The sequence below is a fragment of the Desmodus rotundus genome, chromosome 6 (genome assembly GCF_022682495.2).
Source record: "Desmodus rotundus isolate HL8 chromosome 6, HLdesRot8A.1, whole genome shotgun sequence".
In the NCBI taxonomy this organism is placed as follows: Eukaryota; Metazoa; Chordata; class Mammalia; order Chiroptera; family Phyllostomidae; genus Desmodus; species Desmodus rotundus.
Genome location: NC_071392.1, coordinates 50,866,707 through 50,891,132, shown reverse-complemented (window position 1 = coordinate 50,891,132; position 24,426 = coordinate 50,866,707). Strand labels below are relative to the sequence as shown.

General features: G+C 38.4%; 1 protein-coding gene across 5 annotated transcripts in view; it reads right to left on the bottom strand.

Moving 5' to 3' along the window:
• STARD3NL (STARD3 N-terminal like) overlaps positions 1-24,426 on the bottom strand; it is a 151,000-nt gene that overhangs the window by 118,882 nt on the left and 7,692 nt on the right. For 4 of the 5 annotated variants that reach the window (XM_053926486.1, XM_053926487.2, XM_024558339.4 and 1 more), the window contains 2 exons: positions 5,876-6,158; positions 899-976 (listed from right to left, as the gene is read on the bottom strand). In XM_053926486.1, coding sequence (XP_053782461.1) covers positions 899-976; positions 5,876-6,100 — 303 coding nt within the window. In that variant the 5' untranslated portion in view covers positions 6,101-6,158. Of the gene's footprint in view, positions 1-898; positions 977-5,875; positions 6,159-9,889; positions 9,953-24,426 lie in introns of all 5 variants that reach the window. The other variant, XM_053926488.2, reaches the window with a different exon arrangement.

Genomic DNA, 24,426 nt, shown 5'->3' with positions numbered 1-24,426 from the left:
CCTAGTGTATTTAAAGATATAAAACTAGTATTAATGTTGTGAATCAAACCCAAGTTTTTCTGACTTTAAGGGTCCTACTTGTAACCATTGTGCATGCAGTTTCTAAAGACAGGGAATAAAGTAGTTAAAAGGAATCTGGGGGAACTCACTGTGAATTTTAATTGTCTATGCTGTGTCTAACACAACGTGGGACTCTGACTTCCTTACACTATAGAGAGATCCCACGGAGATGTAGCAAACCCAGAGTCACAGTGCTTCCTAGCAAGACACTGCCAGCATTCATTTGACTAAAATGCCTGCCTCATCTACGGACAAATTCATCTGCGCAACTCTACAACTGGCGAATGTGTCCAAGACTACAAATACATAACTTCCCTCAAATTCTATCAGAGAAAAATGAAACACAGACTATTAAAAAAACACTGAAATCTATGTCAAGACAGAAAAGAAATTACATTTCATGATGTCATTATATAAAAAGATAAATTTTCCTTTTAGTGATTAGTAGTTAATGGCTTCTATTTCAGCCATTTTTTTTAAAAAAGGCTTTTCTCCAAGAAAATCAGAATGGCTTCTGCTGCCTCCCTCACCTCTCATTATTCTTTTTTATCCTTGAGATGAACAGACAATTCGTAAGAAAGAGGGAAACAGAACACAGAATGGGCCTGGAACATTCTGTGTTCCATGTGTGTGTACACATTCTGTGTACATTCTGGAACACAGAATGGGCCGGAAAAGTTTTTCTTTTTCCTGTAGTTCCAGTAACCCCTGGAAGTGGATTAGGGGTTACTGGAGAGAAAGCAAATAGAACTGTACAAATTTTGAGGTCTACTGAAAGGAAATTTGCCTTTTGGTTAACTCATCATATCTGAAATAAAATATATGAGAAAATACTCACAAATATATCAAAATAAGAAGAGTAGAAGTCATAGCGTACCACCTCCTTCTCTAACGTGTTCTCAATGCCTCCATTCACCTGGGAAGAAAGAGGAAAAAGTAAAAACCAAAAGAGGTTTACATGTGAAAGTGATACAAGAAACATACAAGTAAGGTTTCATATACACTTTTCTGCCTATCTTCTCGGAATCCAGAAATGCTAAAATATAGAACCCTCGTACTTTTAAATAGAAAAATGCTGAATCGCATTCCCCACTTAATTCTGAATTCATTCAACAAGTGTAAATGTATAATGAAAAACAGTGTATTGTTTGTAGTACATATTTTGGCAAACTGAAATTTTAAATTAAAAAAAGCCCTCAAACTTTATCATAGAAGAGAAAAAAACTTAGCCCAGACTTAAAATCCTAGAAATATATACTTTGAAAGAAGACAATTCACATTTCTCTAGGGCATCCCTCACTTTCTAATCACTCTCCACTGTTTTAGGTCTTGGAAGTAGATTTGACAGAACTTACTTTTAGACTAGATAGGGGGTGTGAGAAATACAAAACAAGCTGCTCAATCAAGAACAAGACAACATTTGTGGCCTGAGTGTCTGGGTATAGTTTACTGATGAAAAAGAAAGGCAAAGGCCCGAGTGGGTGTATGTTGGGGAAGCCCATGTTAAGTTAAACATCGAGCTGGGCATGGCAGGTAGGTCACGATATAGCAAGTCACTAACTTCTGGAACATCTCAAAACCACGAATCTAGGCTTCTCTAGAACCTGTAAGAGCTCACTATTACAGCAAGTCCAACATTTCTACATAGGAAAGAACTTTAATGGTCTAGAACCAGCTTACCTATGCAAGTTCATTTTTCCACAGGCATTTTCTGTAGATACTTTCTAGCTAGGCTAGTATTTTCTCTCCCTCTGTCCCTGTCTCCTCCAATACACACACACACACAAGCATAAGCACACACTCCTGCCTCAGTGCTTCTGCTCACCTTGGTCTCCAAACCCTTTCCCTATTGTTTCCACATTAATTCCAACTCCTTCTTCCATCCCAAATTCCACCCATCCTTCAACATCCAGTTCAGTCCATCGTCTCCACCTACTCCTCGGATAATTCCAACTCACTGACTTTCCCCTAATCTGAATTTCTGTCACCACAGTGTAACAGTTGTAACAGTTGGTCATCACAGTGTACCTACAGAACACAGTGACAGTGGGTGATAAAATCAGAATCAGAAACAGGAGGGTAACAAGTACCTGAAACACAGATGTAACAATAGTGAGAGAATAACAACCAACATTTTCCCTCTCATTCAACGTAAAATTTATTTAAGTGAATAATAAATTACATAACCTATAATTGTGAAGAGTTTCAAAACTTCCAAGGGGCTGCTGTACAGGATATATTTTCACTTGATCCTCAAAGGAATTCCTAAGGAAGGCAACACAGGTATTAAACCTGGAGAACTTAAATAGCTTGCCTTTCAAGGCCACAGAACTGGTCGTGATTGTTCTTGGTCACATTAGAAGCGTTCTGACACTTTCTAGTGTACCAGTTAGAAAATAGCAAAGGCCTTTTTTGAACCATAATCTCAATCAAAGTGTCAAAAGCTGAAAAAAACAACTTCCTTTCCATTGTTTTTTGGATCCCTGTCCTTGTCAGTCTGAAGAGCCTGAGGGAGAAGAGTGTGGAGAGAAAACAGAGTCCTCAGGGAATTCAAGCCATGGTGAATTCCAGATCCCATTCCAGCAACCAGTTCACTCAGGGGTGTACTAGGCGGCCCTACACACAATCAGAACCATCCTTCAACTGGCCCAAAACACCAGCTGCCCCAAGGCCTTCCAGAGGAAAATGAAATCACAGTGGTGTAAGGCTTCTCTAGGCTCACCAGTCTCTGCACTATAGGCTGGGTCAGTGCCCGTTGACTCCCTGGAGCAAGGAAAAGTGGTGGCTAAGCGGAAGTCATATATAAGGCAAAGTATTATGTTACTGTTATGATTGCACAGGACTGTTCAGTCCCCATATGCTTCTGAAGGCCTAAGTACCCTTTATACACTTTCTTTCTTTTTTAAAGACCAACACTAGAGGCCATATAAGATACGTGTATCTCCTCAGTTAAACTTTATATCTCATGTAGCTTTTTGTAGAACTCACAACACCTGAATCAGCAGCCTGTACCCTGGTACTCAGTTAAGGTACAGAAGAGCAAACTGACAGTAACCAGAGGGGAGGGAGGAGGGAAATATGGGGGAAAGAAGGAGAAAGGTCATCAAGGAACATGTATAAAGGACCCATGGAGAAAGTCAAAGGGGCGTGGGACTGAGGGTGGGAGTGGGGGTGGGTGGGGTAGAGAGAGTGGTGCGGGGAGAATGGAGACAACTGTACTTGAACAACAATAAAAAAATAATTTAAGAAATGAATTTGAATGATTAGAGATTTAGAGAGATAAAAGAAAATGGATGGTACAGTATGTAGTAAAAAATCCAAGTCAGAATTGACAATTCAAAACAAACTGAACTAGAAATTGAATGTTTTTTTTAAAAAACATTAAAAAAGTCATGATGTACTAACTTAGAGATCATATACTTTGTGCGATCTTTTAATTTTATAACCAGGGAAACTAGAAGTCAATGGAAAAGTGAAGATAAAAATACATTTCTTAATTCTAGGCCTGGTGATTTTTCATTTATAGCACATTGCATAGATGCAAACAGATCGCTTCTCATTAGCGAGACCAAGTGCAGCCCACTGTACTTCCAGTTCAATGTTTTTTGAAATAAAAGCAAGTGAGAAGTGAGATCCTGTGATCACAGCTCTGTCCCATGGCCTCTGTCACTTAAAGGCATGTAGTGATATTCGTGGTAAACCGATGAGGTCCTTGATTTTGTGCTGCCACCACAATTTTTCAGGGTGCTCCCCTAGAACTGCTGCCATGCTGTCCTGTCAAAAGATGCATTTCTTTTTCATCTCTCATTATGTAGCTTTTAGTTTTGAAAATATATTACTCCTTAAATATACATTAATTTAAATATTTTCTTTAATGTGTACATATGGAACATATAGTGAAAGAGACACAAAATTGCTCTGTCATATCACTGGTTTGTTGGTTTTAAACAAAAATAAGGCGGATCTACAGTGCTACATGAACAGAAGAAAACTCTCTAAACAGAAACCGTAAACAGATTCATGCTGCATATTACTGTGATCCTGAAATAAATCTTATTTTCTAATATAAGTATCTGCTTTCATAAGAGTTTTGTTTCTCTATTAGGATAAATTCAATGAGTCCAATTAACCTAATTTCTAAGAGTCGAGAGTCTAGAACTAAAATTGCTGTCATGAATCAGAATATTGAAGTTTAGATTAAGATGTTGACTTTTTATATAAAGGCAAAATCAAAAAATCATTTCAAACAAGAATCTCAGCATTTTTTCATATTTTTTCTATTTTAATAAATTTCTCATAAAGCACCTAGCACTATGCCTAGCAAAGAGTAACCTCTTAATAAAAAACAAGAGCCAATAACTATTACTACCTAGGACATAGCAAATATGTCTTAGAAATATGTGAGCTATTGAAAATGAAGAGAGGAGACCAGTTTTCCCTGGGAGAAAAGCATTTTGGAAGAGTTTACCTATTACTGTTGGTAAGAAAGGTAAACAGAAAACCAAGGCTTTTGGAGAAAACATATTATTTTGGATTAAATAAAATACATTAAGGTAAACTTCACCTGTTTACTTTTACTTTTATTAAATAAATGTAGCAACCAGAGAACTTAAAATAACACACGACGTTTGCATTGTATTTCTATTGGACAGCACTGGTCTAGACCAGTGATTTCCAACTGGTGCGCCGCAGAGTTTTTAAAGCACGCAATACCTGACTATCTAGTCAGGGGCACTGACTGACCTCTTTTCCCTTAGATTGTCCAATAAAAAAAATGACAATAGCCAACACAACAACAGTCATCTGGTGTGAATGAACCAAAATTATACCTTTTTTTTGTCAGATAGGCAAAAAATATATTTTTGGGTGTGCTGTAGAAATTTAGTAATTAGTTTATGTGTGCCATGAGATGAAAAGGTTGAAAATCACTGGTTTAGACAATTATTTAACAATATAACTGCATAAACCTGACAAAATATAGACAAACCTCCAAGTGCTTCTAGAACATTTTTTGATAAATATAAATTAATAATCTGTTTGCAAAACAGTAGAATAAATACATGCAAACTCTAAAGTATGGGAATTAGAAAAGTAGATGCGACATATGCCAGAAGCATGCTACATTTTTTTGGAGGAAGGATCAGAAACCTTTTTCTGAAAAGGGCCAGAGAATAAGCATTTTTGCCTCTGTGGGACAAAGGGACTCTGTCACAACTACTCAATCACTCAGCATAAAAGCCAGCCATAGACAATATGGGCAGGGCTGTGTTCCAATAAAACTTTATTTATAAAAGCAGTCCAGCTGCATTTCACCTCCAGGCTGTAGTGTGCCAACTCTTGTTAAAAGAACAAAACACCATGAATTCCTATTTCAAAATCCCAGACAAAATGAGTTTTAAATTAAGTAGGTTTGGTTTAAAGAGTAACAGTAAAGAACAAAAATGTCCAACTCAGCTGGAGAAGACCAGTGTTGCCTCAATTGGAAAAAAAATGGAATTCACTAACTGAGACAGAAACGATGAAAAAAATAAGAGCCCTGGCATGTGTGGCTCAGTTGGTTGGAGCATCATCCCACAGACCAAAGGGACATGGGTTCAATTCCCAGCCAGGGCACATAACCAGGTTGTGGGTTTAATTTCTGGTTGTCACGTGTATAAGAAAGTAGCAGATCGAGCTACCTCCCTCTCTCTCCTTCTAAAAGCAATGAAAAAAATGTGCTCAGGTGAGGATTAAATAAATAATTAAATAAGAAAATTATGTTTTGTCTCTGGAAACAATTCTTATACAGTCATAGGGGAAAAAAAAAACCACTTACATTTAACTCTATTATCCACAGTAATGTTACAAATAAGAGGTCAAAGGTGACAAACAAACAGAAAGTCCTCCTAACATCAGATATGCTTTTTTTCCCCCTTCCTTCGTAGGACTCAATCCTGGCCATGAGCTGTGTAGGGTTGATGGAGTGGACATCGCGCAAAGAAGCATGAGAGGTCTGGCTGCCTGTGAGAGCATTCTCCATGTCTTCTGGCAGGGAGCTCATTCTGGAGGGGAGTTACAGGAGCCTTTTTCCAACTTCACCATCCCTAGAGAGCAGAAATCTTTAGGGAATAAAAGAGAGACGCCATGTTAAATCAGAGCTCACCTAATACCACAGCAGTACCCCCAACCACCATGTAACTGTTTCTCTGAGCATCAGAGAGTTTTCACTGAAGACACAGAAAGTGAAATGAGAAGCAATTCTGTTCTTTAAGATTTTTTTTTATTGCTGTTCAATTACAGTTCTCCCCATTTTTCCATTATTCTCCGCTGCCCTACCCACCACCTACCCATAATGTTAAGAATAAAGGGGGAAAAAATGGGACAACTGCAATAGCATAATCAATAAAATATATTTAAAAATCAAGTATTAGTACTACAAAGTAGCTATATTTAAAAGAATGACAATAGAGAAGAATGCAAACTTACAGCAGTAAAGGATAAAGACAGGATGTTAACCACAACAAAAAGGTGTGCCTGATAACCTGGCGGCCTTTTGCCGAAGAAGCCAAGCCAATTCTCTTGCTGTGCCAAAGAGAAAACCTCTACTTCTGTGCCACTCCCCAGGGACTAGGAAAACATTAACTGAATCGCTTCCCAGAGAGCATGTAGCCAGTATATGTAAACCAGCTATAAAAATTTGTGTCCTAAAGAGGAACTGCTTTCCACCAAAGGTATCTAATACACCAAGTTTAGCATTTCCCCATCACCTTTTAGTGAACACACGTTTCTGGGCCTCTCCTTAGGAAAGAAGTATGCACCCTGCAGAAAGTTCAGCAACACGCAAATGCCCCGCCGATAATTACAGGAGTTACACTCCTATATGGAGATGCAGAACCTCCTCCCCACAGGGCCAAGCTGTGCTTCTATAGTAAAAGACTTAGTAATCTACACGATCTGATCCCCCCATGGGTGAGGCAAAGTCATCAAATGAAGGTGTGCTGATTGGTATTTTTATTTGCCATCCATTCCAGTTTCCCTCCCTGCAGTACCTCTCCCTGTGGGAAAATTATATTATACACCTTTGGCTCTACTGACTGCATGTGCCATTCTCTGGCCAATGTAACATGGGCAGGAGTCCGTGCGTCACTTGAGTCCAGATCTTATGAACAAGTGCACAGTTCATCAGGCTCTTTTTTTCTGCCACAATAGCTAGCAATGTCCAGAACAAAGAACATAAGAACATTTTCAAGATGGGTAAAATAAAACTTCAAAACTCTACTGGAATTTTCCTAAAGTAATATGATCCCATTTGGTACTATTCACAATCCAGAACTCTGTCTCTTTACACTTGACCCTCATTTCTCTCCCTTCCCACAGTCAGAAACAAAAGTCCTTTCCATATTTTCATACAATGTGGTGATAAAATAACATGACATTTTGAAAGCAACTTGTTATATGAACTCAGATACTTTAAAATATTCATACTTCTTGATCCGGTAACCCTCTTTCGGAAATCTAAAGGACATTCAATGTAGACCTTTTAGGCAAAATTTGATCTATGTGATTAGAGGTGGGGTTAATGATTACCTACTGGAGACAGAAGGAGGGAAGAGTGACTAGAGGCACGAGCTTGGTCAAGTTCTAATTCCTGGCCTGGGTATGCTACAGTGGCTGTGCTCACTTAGAAAAAATTGACTGGCGTAGGCAGTAGTTTCCGTGGTGTGTTGACCTGTGAAGACCTGTGTGTACATGTACATAAGTGTACAGCAGCCTGACTCTATGAAATCTTAAAAGTGAGAGGCCATTTCTGCTCTACAGCTATAGGGCTTCAGAAAGGTTCGGTTCAAGTGTCAATTCCTTCAGGAATACTTCCTTGGAATGCTCCCCACATTCCAATCCCTAGGCGGGGTCAAGTGTATCTCCTCCAAGATTCCTTAGGATTGCGGACATGCCACTTATGTCACTACCCACACTGTACCTTAATTATCCATTTACCTGCCCGTCTCTGCTACTATGGGGTGTGGTCCTATTAGGTCCTGAACTTTGATTTATACACCCCTGTGCCCACAGGAACTACCACAGTACACAGCACACAACAGGAACAAAACAAAAGTTGACTGAATAAATTCTACCTAACAGATGTAATACAGAGGCTAGCACAGAGCAGCATCTCAAAATTCTCTGCTGAGTTGAGGAGACAACAACTGTTTGTTGCTGAGAAAGAGTTTGGATATTTTCCCATATAATTTAAGTATTAAATATTTAGCTCTTGGTCATGCTGATTCAGGTAGATCTGGCCAGATAGTTTGGCAGAGTGGAAGGGCCCCAAGGTGGCAGGAGAGGATGTGTTCCCTGGGTAAACAAGCTACCTAGGCAGTGTCGCAATGCCCCTGTAACCAACCTAGCGCTATGCTTGAAAAATGACAAATTTCCTTGCCCCGGGCAGAGACGTGGCAGGAGGAAGCCTTGCCCAGAATATGCACAGGGCTAGAGAGCGAGGGATGAAGGGAAAAGCCCTCCTACCCACTTTCAGTTCCTGACTGAAGGGGAAACCAGAGGCCACAGCAGCACCTGTGCCAAAGAGGCTAACACGGTGGCAGGAGGTGCTGACCTGCCAGTCTAGCCTGGGAAAATAATAGGATTGGCTGGGTAGCTGAAACCTTCCAGAGCGCACAGCATTTTGGGCCAGGAGACTAAAACAGGGAGGCCAGAGACTCACCCCTTCTCTTCCTCTTTCTCTTATCTGTGCATGGCTGTGCAGGCCAGAGCACTTGAAGTACCCAGTGGGATCTGGGAACCGCATGTCCAGGTGACAGGGTGAAAGGCCCTGTGAACGGAGCCCCTGCACAAGAGGCTGCAGCAGTTCCCAGCATCACTGGGCATCTAGTGTGGGAAGCTGCGGTGAGGCGATGGCAGTGCAGGCTGTGTGCACAGACTCCAGGGAGACGGAAGCCAGAGAGCTGTCCACTTAGCTGCCTTGGGCTTTGGAGGGCGGTTAAGAATGGAGTGGGATTTCTGGGCATGGTTTTGGGTTTCAGTCTTTTGGGGAACAAACTTTTTTTTCTTTGTTTTGCCTGAGAGGAGCCTGGAGTTGGGAGTCCCCAGTTCCCCCTGGTACATTTTAACGAAAACGTTTTCCCTTCCCCACCAACCTTTGTCTTATGCTTGTGTTCGACAGAAAATAGATGAACCTTCCTTTTTTTGGTAGCACTGAGATACTCTCTGGGGTTGGCTTAAGGAAATTATGCCTCTCTAAGTATTGAATAGCTGTACATGCAGAAACAAAAATCTGCAATTCAAGATTTATTCCAACCCTGGGGAAAGCATGGGGGATGAGGCGTGGGGTCAAGAATTATAAAATAAAGAAAAACACCACCTTATCTTTTTCTCAGAATTGCGAGAGGAGATTAGAATCCTCTTTTGTTATTTAGGTTTTTAAAAACAAGATTCATGTACTTATTGTTTTATCGAAATGGACAATTATCCGCCACTGTGCTATATTAGCCAGCTACTTCTACAATTATGCTGTATTAAACTATCGGCAAAACTCAATGGCTTAAAACAATCCATATTTAATCTCAAGATCACAGGTCAGCAGGCTGCCATAAATTCAGCTAATCTAGTCTGAGCTCAGCTGGGCAACCCTGCTACAGGCTGTGCTTAGTAGAACTTGGCTTCAAACTCTGTTGGGTGGGTGGGGGTCTAGGTCTTCTTTCTACATCTGTCTTCTTCCTTGGATCAGGACTGTCTGGGGCATGTTCTTTTTGTGGCAATTAGCAAGAGCACATTAGAATAGCTAGACCATGTAAACACATGTAAAATCTCTGTATATAACATCATGTGTACTCACATTCTATTAGCCAAAATACGTCTCGAGGCCAAACCCAAAGGCAGTAGAGCTCAGATGTACACTCTATCCAAAGAAAGAGCGTAGGTAAGTGAATATTTGTTAATTGACATTCCAATCTAGCACAACTATCAATGTTCTAAATCAGGGGTTGACAAACTATAGCCTGCAGATTAAATATGGCCTTTTGCCTGTTTTTGAACACTAAGCTTTTATTAGAACACTACCACACCCACTCTTTTTAAAGATTTTATTTATTTATTTTTACACCGAGGGGAAGGGAGTAAGAAAGGGAGAGAAACACCAATGTGTGGTTGCTCTCACACGCCCCCTACTGGGGACCTGGCCCACAACCTAGGCACATGCCCTGACTGAGAATTGAACTGGTGACCCTTTGCTTCACAATCTGGTGCTCGATCCACTGAGCCACACCAGCTAGGGCCCCCCACATATTGTCTATGGATGCTTTCACACTAAGATGGCAGAGATGATCTGTTCTACTGGAGACTGTACAGTTAACAAAGCTCGGCCAAAACTTCAGCTGCAGCTGGTTCAGTTCAGAATTGATACTACCCAGATGGTACACAGCAGCTTCTGTGGAGCAGGAGCTACCGCTGCTAGTGTTTTAGAGTCCCACAATTTCTTGTCCCTTCCTAGGAGGAGTGAAGAGTCAAACCAAGTCTCTCAACCCAACCAACCAGCCTTCTCTGTACTATTCCGGCAAGAGCCATGACACTGAATGTTTTCCCCTGAAAGAATGTTAGAATAACAGACATTAAAAATATTTAATTCAGGCCCCAGCTGGTGGGGCTCAGCGCACTGAGCGCTGGCTTGAGAACCAAAGGGCTGCCAGGTCGATTCCCAATCAGGGCACGTGCCTGGGTTGCAGGCCAGGTCAGGTTTCCAGTAGGGGGCATGTGAGAGCCAACCACACATTGATGTTTCTCTTCCTCTCTTTCTCTCTCCCTTCCCTGTTGTCTAAAATAAATAAATAAAATCTTAAAACAAATTAAATTCAGAAAGACCTCAGTCAAAATCTTATTCAAAAGCACAGGGAGCAGATTTAGTTTAAGACATGATTTGCTTGGTCTTATACAGTGCTTCTAAAAATTTCAAACTAATTGCTAACATTTTAAATAGTGAATTTTCATATAAAGTCCAGATTTCCAGCTTCTCTTGAAAAGTAAGGAGATACAGAATTACCAGGCCTGCATTTCCTTACCATGATAAGCTGCTCAGCTCCTCAAATGGGGCATGCAGGGTCTTAGTCTTGACCTAGCCAGGAGGCATGAGTTTTCCACTGCAATCTATTCCCACTCCCTTGTTTTACAGGCAAAGAAATGCATTAACACCTTGTGTTAGTCTCTCATCCTGTTGCTTCAAAGCTCTCTTCATTTTTGTTATCAGTTATTTTTGCCTATAAAGTAAATGTTTGCTTACAGATTAAAATAAAAAGCTGAGGCCTTATGTGGACTATAAGGAGGCACCCATCTAAGAGATATTTAGGACTAAAACTTTTGTCTTCCATTTCCTTCCTCTACATCACCCTGCCTCACTTCAGATTCCTAGAAGGAAATCAGTTATTTCAAAATAGTAGGAGAAAAATTCTATAATATACTAAATAAAAATCACCTAACCAATTGTTTGGTATTACTTAAAAATCTTTCCTGAGACAAGGAGTGAAATTTTGCCAGGAGATCCCTATTAATTTGCCAACAGAAAATAAATGAAATACTTCTAAAAGAAAAAAGAAAAAAGATTTGTGTGCATGTATAAAACTCTGCAAGGCTTTTTACAGATCTGCCCATATCATCAAGGCTACAATGGGAAGTGGGGCAGGAAAGAATTCTGAAACAACTAAAATAATAGTACTGCCCTCTGAGAGTTAAACTATAAATTCAACACAGAATGAATTAAGGGTAGATGTGCTGTGTCCTTAAAGAAGCAAACTGGCTCACGGGCCGTGATATGAGAATAAGGTGACAGGACATACTTCAATCGGAAGGGGAGAAGAGGGAATTTGCCAGTAAGAAAGTCTGGAAACACAGGAAAAGAAATGTCACAAGCAAATGGTAGCTGTGCCCAGCCTGGCACTCAGTCCACTAGCCAGATCATTCCCATGATTAATGTAATGGCATAAAGGTATTGTCAGTGCCTTTTGACACTAAACAATTTAATAATTCCCTGTATGGCTCCCACAACCTTTTAAAATTGTGTGTCTTATTAATATTACATTCTATGTAGGGAAACAACAGATGAGTCAGCTTGAAATAAATATTTAGTTTACATGGCAGCTATAATGTTCACTGTAGATTCTGAGATGTGAGTTCACCGATATGCAGCAGAGCCACTCGCCACTGGGCTCTGTAACCAGAAGCTGATAAATTATGTTTCTCACTCAACAATAAAGAGGGCTGTAATGTTTCAAAACAGAATTATAAGAAGTTGTAGCATCACTACAATATTCTGCCAATATCTCTTTATAAACTATTATGCCAATCACCATTAACTCTCCTTAAGTACAATTATTAAACTAGTTGCCAGGCTCAAATGAAAATTACAATACCTGAACTTGATTGTACAATGGTAATACAACATTTGCTTATTTTAAATCTGACTTGCCAGTATTTCGGTCTGATTACTAATTCATAACCAATAAAAAGGGTAGTTACACATTTCAGCTAAAGGTTTTTAATAAGTACACAAAATCTTTAAAAACTCAGGATTCATAAGTAAGCTCTAAAGATTCTGACATACATCCTCTCAACTCAGCAAATATATCTAATATTTAGATTTCTAAAAAATCAGGTTTAAGATTTACCACTCAGTATCAATGTATGTCTTACCAGAAAGAACAGATACAAAATGCATCTTTAAAAACTAAGAAAATGAGAAAGCTAAGTGAATGATAGATTATAATCAAAATGGGAGGTTTTGACAGTTTACTTTTTTAATTGATTTGGTATTTTAAAGATATAAGTATGGGAATAGAAGTATGAACCCTGAGAAAGAATATGCCTACTAAGAAGGGCTCCTGGTAGCTTAACTGAACTCAAACTTAAAACAAAAACAAAAACAAAAAAAACAGAGCCCAGCAGCCATTTGTACATACAGGCCTCTCACACAAATTGCACTTCAGGGAGAAGCTTGCACTGAATTACTTTCCTCTGCACTGAACTGCCTTCCTGCACTGTGTTTATGCCATCAGAGCCAGCCCTTACAAAGGAGTTCCTTGGAATCCTGTTTCAAACCATAGGGCTGAGGCTTTCCTCATCCAATCAGAGCTGCACAGCTATATCCCCATCAGCTTTTTCACCAACCAATCAGAAAAATTCCATTCTGACCAATCAGGACAGTGCCTTTTGGGCCAATCAGACTGTGATGATTTGAAGTCCTCCTTCGCATGAGGATAAACTAGTTAGGGACCAGGAGTGGAGACTTCTGTCTATATAATCCAGCTCCCCTCTGGTTTGGAAAGCACACTTTACCTTTCCACTTAAGACTGAAGACGGAGTTTCCCTTGCTGAGGAAGCAGACTGGCACAGGATGAAGCAGACTAGTGTACAGTACAGCACTGCAGACCAGAGCAGTGCAAAGCAGACTGGCACAGAGCGGAGCAGAGCTGTCTAGCGGGAGACGGATCTGGCCACAGGGCCAAATAACAGTCATGCTGTTTTCACAGATGTGGTGTATCACAACTGAGCTGTTTTGTACTTCATTGAATAAAGTTTCCTTCTTCACCTCCCCCTAATTGGAGATTCCTGTTGGCATTCAATTGACGCCGATTACTACTGGTTGATAGTAGATTATCTGAATACCAAAATTTTTTAAAGATTCATAATTATTTTCATAACCCTACAATCATAGACTATATACTATTTGAGGGTAAAATATGTCATATCTACAAAATTGATCATAAAACTAGACCTCTAAAAATATGTAAAAGTCTTGCAATTAGGAAATGTATACAGAACCAACAATGCTCAAAATAGAAATTTAAAACATAGCAATATTTAAAATAACATTTAAATATATTTAAAAATTAAATAACCTATACAAAACAGTGACAGTAAAAATAGTGGAAAGCTGTCAAACTTGAGCTTATCATCAAATTCACTTCCTTAAAGTGCCTGAATTACTCTTTGAAATTATTTTTAAAATAAAGAGTAAAATTAAAGAATTGGGCATTTAATAAAGTTAGAAAAACTACAACTATCCTATGGGGAAAATACACAAAATAAAAAATATGACTATAGTTAATAAATAAATCCAAAAGGAAGATGATAATTTTTCCAAGCTGAGGGATGGGTAACATGTGATTCATTATACCAAACCCTACTTTTGTACATGGATAAACATTTCCACAAACAAATTTAAAATATATAAATAAACTCAAGGATCAGTCTTTTAAAATAGCAAATAGGCAAACCTAAAAATTAAGGAGGAAGAGATTAAAAAAGGAATGCAGGTACCACTATAGGAAACGTTATTTTTCAAAATGTATGTGATACTTTACATTAATTATATCTGGAAATCATAAAGTCAATACTCTGGAAGACGCAGATGACATGAATAGAATGATCCATACCAAAATGAAATAGGAAAAAGTTGACAAACAATTACCTAGCAAAGGAACTAGAGTCAGACAATTTGGTAGATATTTCAAAACTTGAAATAAAAGATAAATATAGATAAAATCCTATAAACTGTTCCAGAACATTAAAATGAGAGTTACCCTATCATTAAATAAAGGTAGCATAATACTGACATATCCGACCAAGAACACACAAGAACATAAACAATAAAAGTATAAACTAATCCCACCTATTAACTTATCACTATGTATTATATAACACTGTGTACCATATATTAACATAATGAAAAATATCAATAGATTTTTCACACCAAGACTGAGTCACGCACAATGCTGAGTACTTAACACACATTACTTACATATTTAAGCCTCACAATAGCTCTCACAAACAGGACCCATGTACTAGAATATATTCCTGAAACATCACTTAAGTCAAAATCATGTAAATAAAAACTAAACCTAATTAGAAGGCAGATATTTCTGTTTACCCATTAAAATGTTTCATTGCATTTCAAAAGCATGCATGAACACAACTTACAATTCATTTAACACAAAAGGCTTTGAAACTATTACATTTTGACTGGTTTTTAATTGGGGGGTACTGGCTAGACGTCTATAATCTTTCACTTTTCTTATAATGTGTGTCTCTCAAGTTTTTTATCCTCCATAATTTGAAAGAGACATAAGGAAATACATTAGTAATATAAGAAAAACAGTGTAAGCTGAAAGAAAATTGGCAACTGACAATGAGCCCTGAGAGGAGTGTGTGTGGGATCTTCATGGACCACACACGTGGACACAGAGACACATTGTTTATCAGTATAAGCTAGAAATCTGAACTGTAATAGCAAATTTACCAAGCATCAAGCATTAATTCAATTAAAAAAAAAGCAGTGAAGATCAAGGAAAACTTGTAACTTAAAAATCACCATCTAACCTTTACTTTCCTAAGGTTTTCTGCAAAGAAAAACTTTGTAAACCAAAAATTATCTACAGATGATAAAGATGTCATCAAAACTAAGTTGCAAAGGAATAAAACTATTAAAGACTCATTCTAGTACATGGAGAAAGAAATCTATTCATCAAAATATACTGAAGTTTTTCTTCAAAAGTTAATAAAGCAACCATTTGCATAAGCAATGTAATAGAATGAATTGTAGATAAAGGAACAGATTCTGATCTTAGGATGAGAAGTTCTAAGAAAATCTACAAAGGGAAAGAGATCTCATACATAAAAAATCAAAACTTCTCTATCTTAAAAAAACTTAAAAGTACTTAAAAATGATTTAAAAAAAAACCAAACAAAAAATGATAAAAAAACATAATGAAATCCTGAAAACTCAATTAGAAAAATAAGCAAAAAAAGATGAGGCACCCAAGAAAAATAAATGTACTGATAAAAAAGAGAAAAATCTCACCTAACAGTTTTTGGAGACTCAAATTAAATTTACTGAATTATTTATTAGCTTCCTGAGGCCTTCAGAAGACCTCAAACTCCTTAATCTTGCCTAACCTAGCACATGGCCTACTTCTGTATACTCCTCCAGTACCACTTCACCACACAAAATCAAAAGCAGTTTTCTAAAAATAAATTACATCCTCTGGAACCTCTGTTTGTACTTTTCTCTCCACATGGAGTGCTACTCTCCTTATCTCTATGGCTCTTACTCTTCCTATAAGCCTTAACTCAAAGATCACTTTCTTATACTTTCTGCTTCCTCCTACTATTTCTTCTACACCTATCAGAGAATAGTGTACAAAGACCTCTATAATAACTTCTACTATACATTAAGATTATTTTTGCTTTACATTTTTTCTTTAAAAAAAACCCAGCTCACTTAGGATGTTGTGATTCACCTATTGACTAGTTCCTTCATTCTAAGTTTTGTTGTGAAGCAGGAAGACACTAAAGACAAAAAATGGGAGGGGAGGGCATTTAAAACGGTATAAAAAATACTGTTACTGGTAGACACTGTCTGGAGCTCTGGGGAGTCTCCCCCATTGGCCAAGATGACGGCAGGGGGAAGGTTCTTACACTGAGCACATCGAAAACTAGAAATATCAATGGATAGGGCCCTAGGAAGATAACTGGATAGAGAAAAAGACTTCCCCACTCCCCCTTCCCAGATCAGAAGACAGGCACAAGCCCCACAGAAGTCAAAATGGTGCAGGGGAGGTTCTGGACCAAAGTGGTCTGTCAATGTAGCTTGGGGAAAGAAGGTATTAGTTGGGAGGTGGTCCCACCCAAAGCACACGAAGGTTTGGGAAGTTGACTGGTCATGTGAAGAAACCACCTGGTCTGTTCCACACCCAAGGAATCAAAGGGAACAAAGGGAAATTTTCTAGGGAACAAAGAGGCTGCTCTTGCTAATGACCTGCACTGTGCCTTCCCCTGTTCTCTCCATGGGCCACGTGGCCAATGGCCTCCAGGAGGGAGCCCTTCTCTCTCTCTTGCCCACCAAGTTATGCACTGGCTTGTGCACTTGGGTGCTTTTGCCTGGGGGTATGTAACTCTGCAGCCCAGCAGCCACATGGCCATGGCCATGTGGCTGGCCTCCACACACAGGTTCCAGTAGGAAGCTTGAAATGAACAGCAGCCAGGAATAAGTTAAACTACCAAGACGGGGACTAAGACCACCTAGCAGTCGCCTGCAGGCTCCAAAGGGCTGTACTTTAAATTGGAACAACAGCTCCGGACATTGGCTTTTGTCTTGCTCCTGCTGAGGAGACGGGCTTGGAGACAGAAGTCCACCATTCTCCCAGACTGTGCAGCACCTAAATAAAACCTCTTTCCTCCTTCACCGGCATCTGCCTCACAAGTTTGGTTTTCATGGCGATAGGCAACTGAACTTCCATTTTTGTTCAGTCACAATATAACACACTAAGAAATAAATTTAACAAAAATGTGCAAGGTCCTAACACTGAAAACTACAAAACGCTACTTAGAGAAATAAAAGAAGATAAAAATAAATGGAGAGATACACTATGTTTATGGATATGAAGAATTCATATTGTTAATATTTGAATTCTCCCCAAATTGATCTACAGATCCAACTCAATACCAACCATAATCCCATCTTTTGTAGAATTGACAAGGCAATACTAAAATATATATAGAAATACAAGGAAATGAGAACAGCCAAAGCAATTTTGAAAAAGAACAAAATTGGAATTCACACTTACAGACTTTCTCTAAAGCTTCAGTAATGAAAAGTGTGAAATAACATACGAATCAAAAGATCAGTGGAACATAAGGGAGAGCCCGGACTTAGAAGAGCACTAATATGATGACTTAACTTCTAACAAAGATGCCAAAGCAATCCAATGATGAAAACAAAATGTGTTTTCAAATGATGCTGGGTTAACCAGGTATCAAAACTGAAAAAACTAATTAAAAAAAAAAAAAAAGAACCCTAACTCACAACATGCAAAAAATAAGAAGGTGCAGGAGAATATGTATTTTTAGTCTTTTTGAAGGCAATGATTTCTTATAAAAGATGCAAAAAGCCATATTCATCTGAAAAAAAATTGTATAGGCTGCCAGTAAAATTGTAACAACATGAGATGGAGAAGTTCTCCTTTGCAGAAAAAATGTCCAATAAAAAATAGTAGAAGAAATAATAAAATTAGAAAAATCAACAGTTTGTAACCCCCAGTTGAAGTTGCTGATTTAGGCAAAGATTTTTAATATATGCTAAAAACTATTAAAAGCTTGTTAGGGAATAGAATCTTTATATCTCAAAGTATTACCCCTCAGATAACTTAAATTCATTAAGGGATAATATACCTTTTCAGTGGTGGGACTTGCAGTCACCACTTAAACCAAGTAATGCAACAGTATCACCAATACCAAAACAGGCTGAAATTACCTGCCTCTGATGTAATGCAGTGAGAAGTACATAACATCAATTATCAATTATGATATATCCTTACCCAAAATGTTTAATCTGAATTTAGTCATGAAGAAATAATCAGACAAACACTACACCTAGTGCATTCTACAAGACAGTCATCGTGGGCTGTTAAGAGATGTCAAGGGGGTCAAAAGCAAACAAAAACAAAAAAAGAAGGAAAAATGTGATGGATACTCTTCAAACTTAAAAAAGCATAAAGAGGCACAAGCATCGACTGCAATGCACAAACCAAAACTGACTCCTGAATTTAAAAAAAAAGAAGAAAGAAAGAAAGAAAAAGCTACAAAAGACAAGTGAAGAATTGATTATGGGTTAGAATCCTAGTTATGTAGGTGAATGCCTTTATTCTTAGGAGGTGAATGCTGGAATACTGAATGGTCACTGCAGTGAAGTACAGAACTTCTCTGGAATGGAGTTGTTCACTGGGTCCAACCATCCATTCATCCACCCACCCAGTATACATAAACATATGTACACAATGAATATATTTAAACACAATGTGTATATAGTATTGATAATGGAGAAAATAAAATGGAATAAATATTGTTAAGTGAGTCAGAAAATAGAGTCGGCAGGCTATTTAAGGAAGTGGGGCCTGTTCACACCCACATCTTGTGCCTCAGTTCCCAGAGCTGCTATTAAGTTGTTAAACCTGTTGCTAAACTCAGCTCCCTGCTAAACCATAAATATCCTGGAGCCATACACATCCTTGAACAACTGCTACATGGACATATATGGAATTCACTTCCTTTCTTGTAGTTTTCACCTCCCTTGTTTGCATATTAAAACTAACCAACCCCTGTTAACCTAGAAAGCAGTCCCTCAGTTGCCAAGGAATTACATTTTGTGGATTTTGCCTGTATAAGCCCTTTCTTTGTTCTGTCAAGAGAACATTTTGGGTTGCTGAATCTGCATCTCCAGGACAGCAATCCTTTCGCTCAAATAAATGCCTTTGTCCTTTATTACAGCCCGAACCTCCTATTTGGTTAACAGTATACATATGCATATGTGGTATACATATTATCAAAGAGTAAAGGCAGATTTTCATTGTAAAAAAAATTATTAACTTAACTGTGCTATGAGTATTAGCTTATAAAAGCACAGACTAAAGAACCAGAATTTCCTAGAAAACCTCTTAAATACTACTATAAAATAGAATGGACATGAATTTTGTACACATCTTATATAATAATTCTTCTGTTCACAACAGCTTGGGATGCCATGACAGATTAAAAGGTAAACCTATGTAACATTTCTGGGTATCCAAATCACTCTGCCTTTTATATAGCTATTAAATCCCCTAGACACAAATGGAGATTTGAGTGAGTAAGTTAAAAGCTTCTAAAGTGCTTGTGATTACAGACAGAGGTCATTCGGTTTGAACCTTTGGCCAATGTCATGTACCTAAGAAGGTCTTTTCATTAGTGTTTTAAGGCTCAAATGAAACAGTGAAGTGTACACTGTGCAGCAGTCTGGGGTCTAGTTTCCTCAGTTCTTTACTGGAAATGTTTAGATACCACTCTAAGCATTTAAAAGCCAAAGTTGTCCTTTATTTGTTCCATACATTAGGACTCTTAGGGAAATTGATTTTTTACAAAGCACCACCCATTGCCCTGGCCAGTAAGGCTCAGTTGGCTGGAGCGTCATCCTGTAAAACAGCAGGTTCAATTCCCGTTCAGGGCACAGGCCTAGGGTTGCGGGTTAGGTCCCCTGTCAGGGCTTATACTGGAGGCAACCAATCGCTGTTTCTCACGTCAATGTGTCCCTCCCCCTCCCTCTCTCTCTCTTCCCCTCTCTCTAAAATAATAAGCATGGCATCACCCATCAAGGCTCGGGAACACCTTGTGTTGTTTTAGGTAGACTGGTACCTGCATTTCAGTAGCATTTCCCTCTGTTCTTTCTCTTTCTTTTCTTTAAGAATTTAAAAGTCCAACTACATAATAATATCTCTATATATAATTTCCAATGGTTTTATTCCAAATATCCATTTTCTGTATCTCATATTTTCTAGTGTTGTTTACATTTGTTTGGAATGTAATGAAAGCTTTTATGCCATCCCGATAAATTTGCTCATTCTTATGTTGCTATGCATTCTGCCCTCTTCTTCCCACATATTAAAGGCTCCCCATTAAAGTTCTACGTCATTTCTTAAGTCTTGTCTCATCCACTAATTTCTATTAACATCAGCAGAAGAAAGTAATTGTGTGCCCATAAACAGAATTTAACCTTTTGACAACCTACTTCAAGACTCTTATTTACTTAGACATTATTATGACTTGGAAAAATTAAAGCAGAAAACAAGTATGTTGTGCTATTTAAGTCACTATTCCAACAGACACTAGTTTATCTTCCAAGCTCAAACCTGTTCTTATAGCAACTGAATTTCTAAGTGACCAGTTTCTATAGCAGTATTTAAAATGTTAGTGAACTTTTATCTAACATATAAGACAGAAATATTAAGCTTTAAAGATGGTTGAGCAAATGCACACCAATGTTTTCACAGTTTAAGAGGCAAACTAAAACATATTGACAAACTGAATCCAGATGTACACATGATGTAAGAACCGCAATTGATAATTTTTGAAAATTCAAAGTTTGTCAAGAATATACTACATCTACTTTATTTACTCTGCGAATATGTTCTAAGCACCAAAAATGTGTCAGGTCTTCCTCTGAGCACTGGAGAAGGTGGCAATAAACTAAAAAACATTTCCCACCCTCACAGAACTTACTTTCTAGAGTAAGTAAGGGGAGAGGATAAATAAAGGAGCATTGTCATTTTAAACTGAGTGGTCAGGATGACCTCAATGAGAAGATGGGGCAAAGACTATCAGGAGATAAGGGAGAAATGCCAGGTAGGCACGAGGAGAAAGACCACCACAAGTAGAGGAAAGGGTAAGCACAAAGCCCTGAAGAGAGGCAGAAATGGCCATACAGGACTTCATCAAGGTCATCAGCTCTGCTGGGGCCAAGCGACAAGTGGTAGAGTAGTAGCTGACAATAATAGAGAAGGCAGCAAGAGGCAGGGACTTTTTACTCCATGATAACGCCTCTAATGAGATGGGAAGTCATTGGAAGGTTTTCACTAGAAGATAAACATGATCTAGGTAAAGCTTTAAGAGGCTCTCCAGCTAAGAACCCAAGCAACAACGCAAGTTAGGAGACTATGGCAATAATTCAAGAAGAGAAATGACATATTGACTTAGTAGACTTGGGTGGTAGCAGTGCAGGTAGTGAGAACTGATTGGTTCTAAATACAGAGTCCAAAGCATTTGGCGATGGAATGGGCATGGGGTGTGGGATAAAGGAGGGACTGAAGGAAACGGCCAGATTTACAGCCTGAAGAAATGGAAGGATGGGATTATTTACTGAAATGGAGAAGATATAGGAGTGTACAAGTTGGAGCTGAAGCTAAAGAGGAGCAACTTTTTTGAGTATCAGTTTAGTTTGGAAATATGAAGTATATGATGCTTATCAATATGCAAGTGCAGATGAAGTAAGTGGTTGAATATAAAGCAGGAGTTTAGGGGAGAGGTCTGAGCTAGAGATAGAAATCTGAGAGTCAACAGCTTATAGAAGAAAGTCAAAGCCCTGAGCTATAACAGAAATTTGAAGGTTCTCCCTTCTCTCTATAAAAGGGGAAAAAAAACAAAGAAAATGCATTTATTTGTAGAACAAAAATAGTTATGAGGTGGGCCTTCTTTAAATCCACTATTTCATTAAATAGTAAGCACTAACACCTACAAAATGGAAAACTCCAAGAACATATTCATAAGGATTCAAAAGGCAATGCAAGAGTTCCCCTGCTCTCAGCAGAACATCCAACTAGTTCAGGACAGAAAAAGTCCGCGGAAATGAATGATGAGAGGGGAAAGAAATCAAGTGCACACTCTTGACAATAACTATGCCACTTGGATGCTGTTGGTCCAGGGGAAGGCGAGCCAGCTGGATAGAGGAAGGATATTTGACAATGTGTATTTGTTCTTCCATGGATCACAGGTTGGCAAAATGGCATCATGCCATGGAGTGACAAAAGTCATTTTGGGTGGTTTATATTTTTAACTCACCACCCCTGCAGGGGTCAATAATTTGGTAGCCAGTCATTTCACCAGCTACCACTATCATATGGCTGGCATGTTATAGCTACATTCACAAAAATCTCTCTCAAGATGGGTATGGGAAAACAAGAATATTCTTTCATTTGCTTCTCATCTTTTTCAGAAGCTGCTGTCAGGTGGCCCAGAATAACTGGGAACACAGGGTTACTATGCTATCTTCCCCCAGCTTCTACTATCTCTCTCCAATCTCTGATTCTCTTCCTAGATCTCTTCTGGTGCTCAAATTGATTTTGCAGCTTTTTTTCTCTTTCTTAGCTTCAGCTCCAACTTGCACACTCCTATATAACTTCTTCCTATCCCCACAGAACAAAATCTACTTAGCTTTTCTTTTAAAAAAATTTGCAATGGATCAGTTATAAAATACCTGATTGTTATTATTCCCAGTTTTGACCTCATTAGCACTGTCGCCCACCCACAGATGATAATTCCAAGGAATCATGTTGCTTCTTGGTGCACATATTCTCATGAATATTTAAAGCTTCCTCTTAGAGATGCGTTGCCAGCTTTAGCTGTGATAGAGTCAACAATCATATTACTATCTAGACAGATGAAGGTCCCTCAACTAAGGAACTTGAAATACTTTCTAATGCACACAAGGACATCTCTTCACCATGTAACAGCACTTGATACTACTGAAGCAATTTTCTACAATTTTCAAACAAATACTCCTAATTCTAAGGACAGAACTGGTGATTAATATCTCAAGGCAGTGAGCTCACTGTTCTCCAGGAAGAGGAAGGTGGCTAAAAGTATACACTTCTTTTAGTAACTACTTTCTTCATCTTAAAGGCTAGAATTAAGAATGTGTTCACCCCACATTCTTCACTGCCTCCCCAGATCTATTTTCTCTATACAGAGTAAAAAGAAGCTAAATACCAAGTAGCCAACTGATGAGTAGATAGCAAAGCCAAGGCAAAGGACTATTGAGAGTCAAACTGGGTTTCCTTTCATTCTACAACACAAGAGTTCTTCCCTGGAGAGAGAAGGAATCCTGCTAGTGTCACTCTAGTTGCCAGACCCATCTTCTACTCACCGTTCCTGCAGTGGCTCTATAGTTGGTAGAAGTGGCACACAAACAGTGATCTTATGTCAGAAATAACATCGACTGCTCCTGGAGTTTTCCAAGGCCAACTTCCTATTTCACAAACTAGAGGGAGTCAATAAAAGGGAAAGCTATTCACACCTTTGCCCAGGAATATCTACAGGCAGAAGTTACCTATATTACCTCCTATACTTTGATATATAAGGATGACACAGAATTCATAAAAAAAAATATTAATCTCTACCATGAATGAAGGTCTGAGGTCTAAAGCTCGGTGCATGTGACAAATGAGGAAATCTCAAAATCTTGATGCCTCCATTTAAAAAATATCAGTACCCTTGTCTTTTTTCATCAGACTTCTCAGGCAGAGACACAAGAAACCAGACCCTCAATAGATTAGCATCAGATGACTTTATCAACCTAGCTCATGCTTCAAGAAACAAAATCACATAAACATAAGATTCAATGCAACTACAGGCTAATATATCCAGAAAACAGATTATGAATTATAGCCTCATAATGAGAAAGGGCTCAGAGCACATGTTACTGAGGCAAAGAATATCACAAAAGTTGTAGGATCTCTTTAAGATCACAAAGTTCTCAATGAAGGTTTGAAACTAGCTCTACTCTCAAAAAATATGCTTTCAAATTATTTAACAACAGATAAGCAATTACAAAATTAAAAAGAAAATGATAAATGACTTAAAAAATACAGATACTGATATATAATATATATACTACCTATAAATACTTCAAAATCATTAAGAAAAATTAATAGTAACCAATTAAGATCTTATTTACAGCTTTTACCATCAAAACAGTGTTAAAGTTGATTCTGCTGCTGACTCCATCTTCCAAACATGCCAAACCTG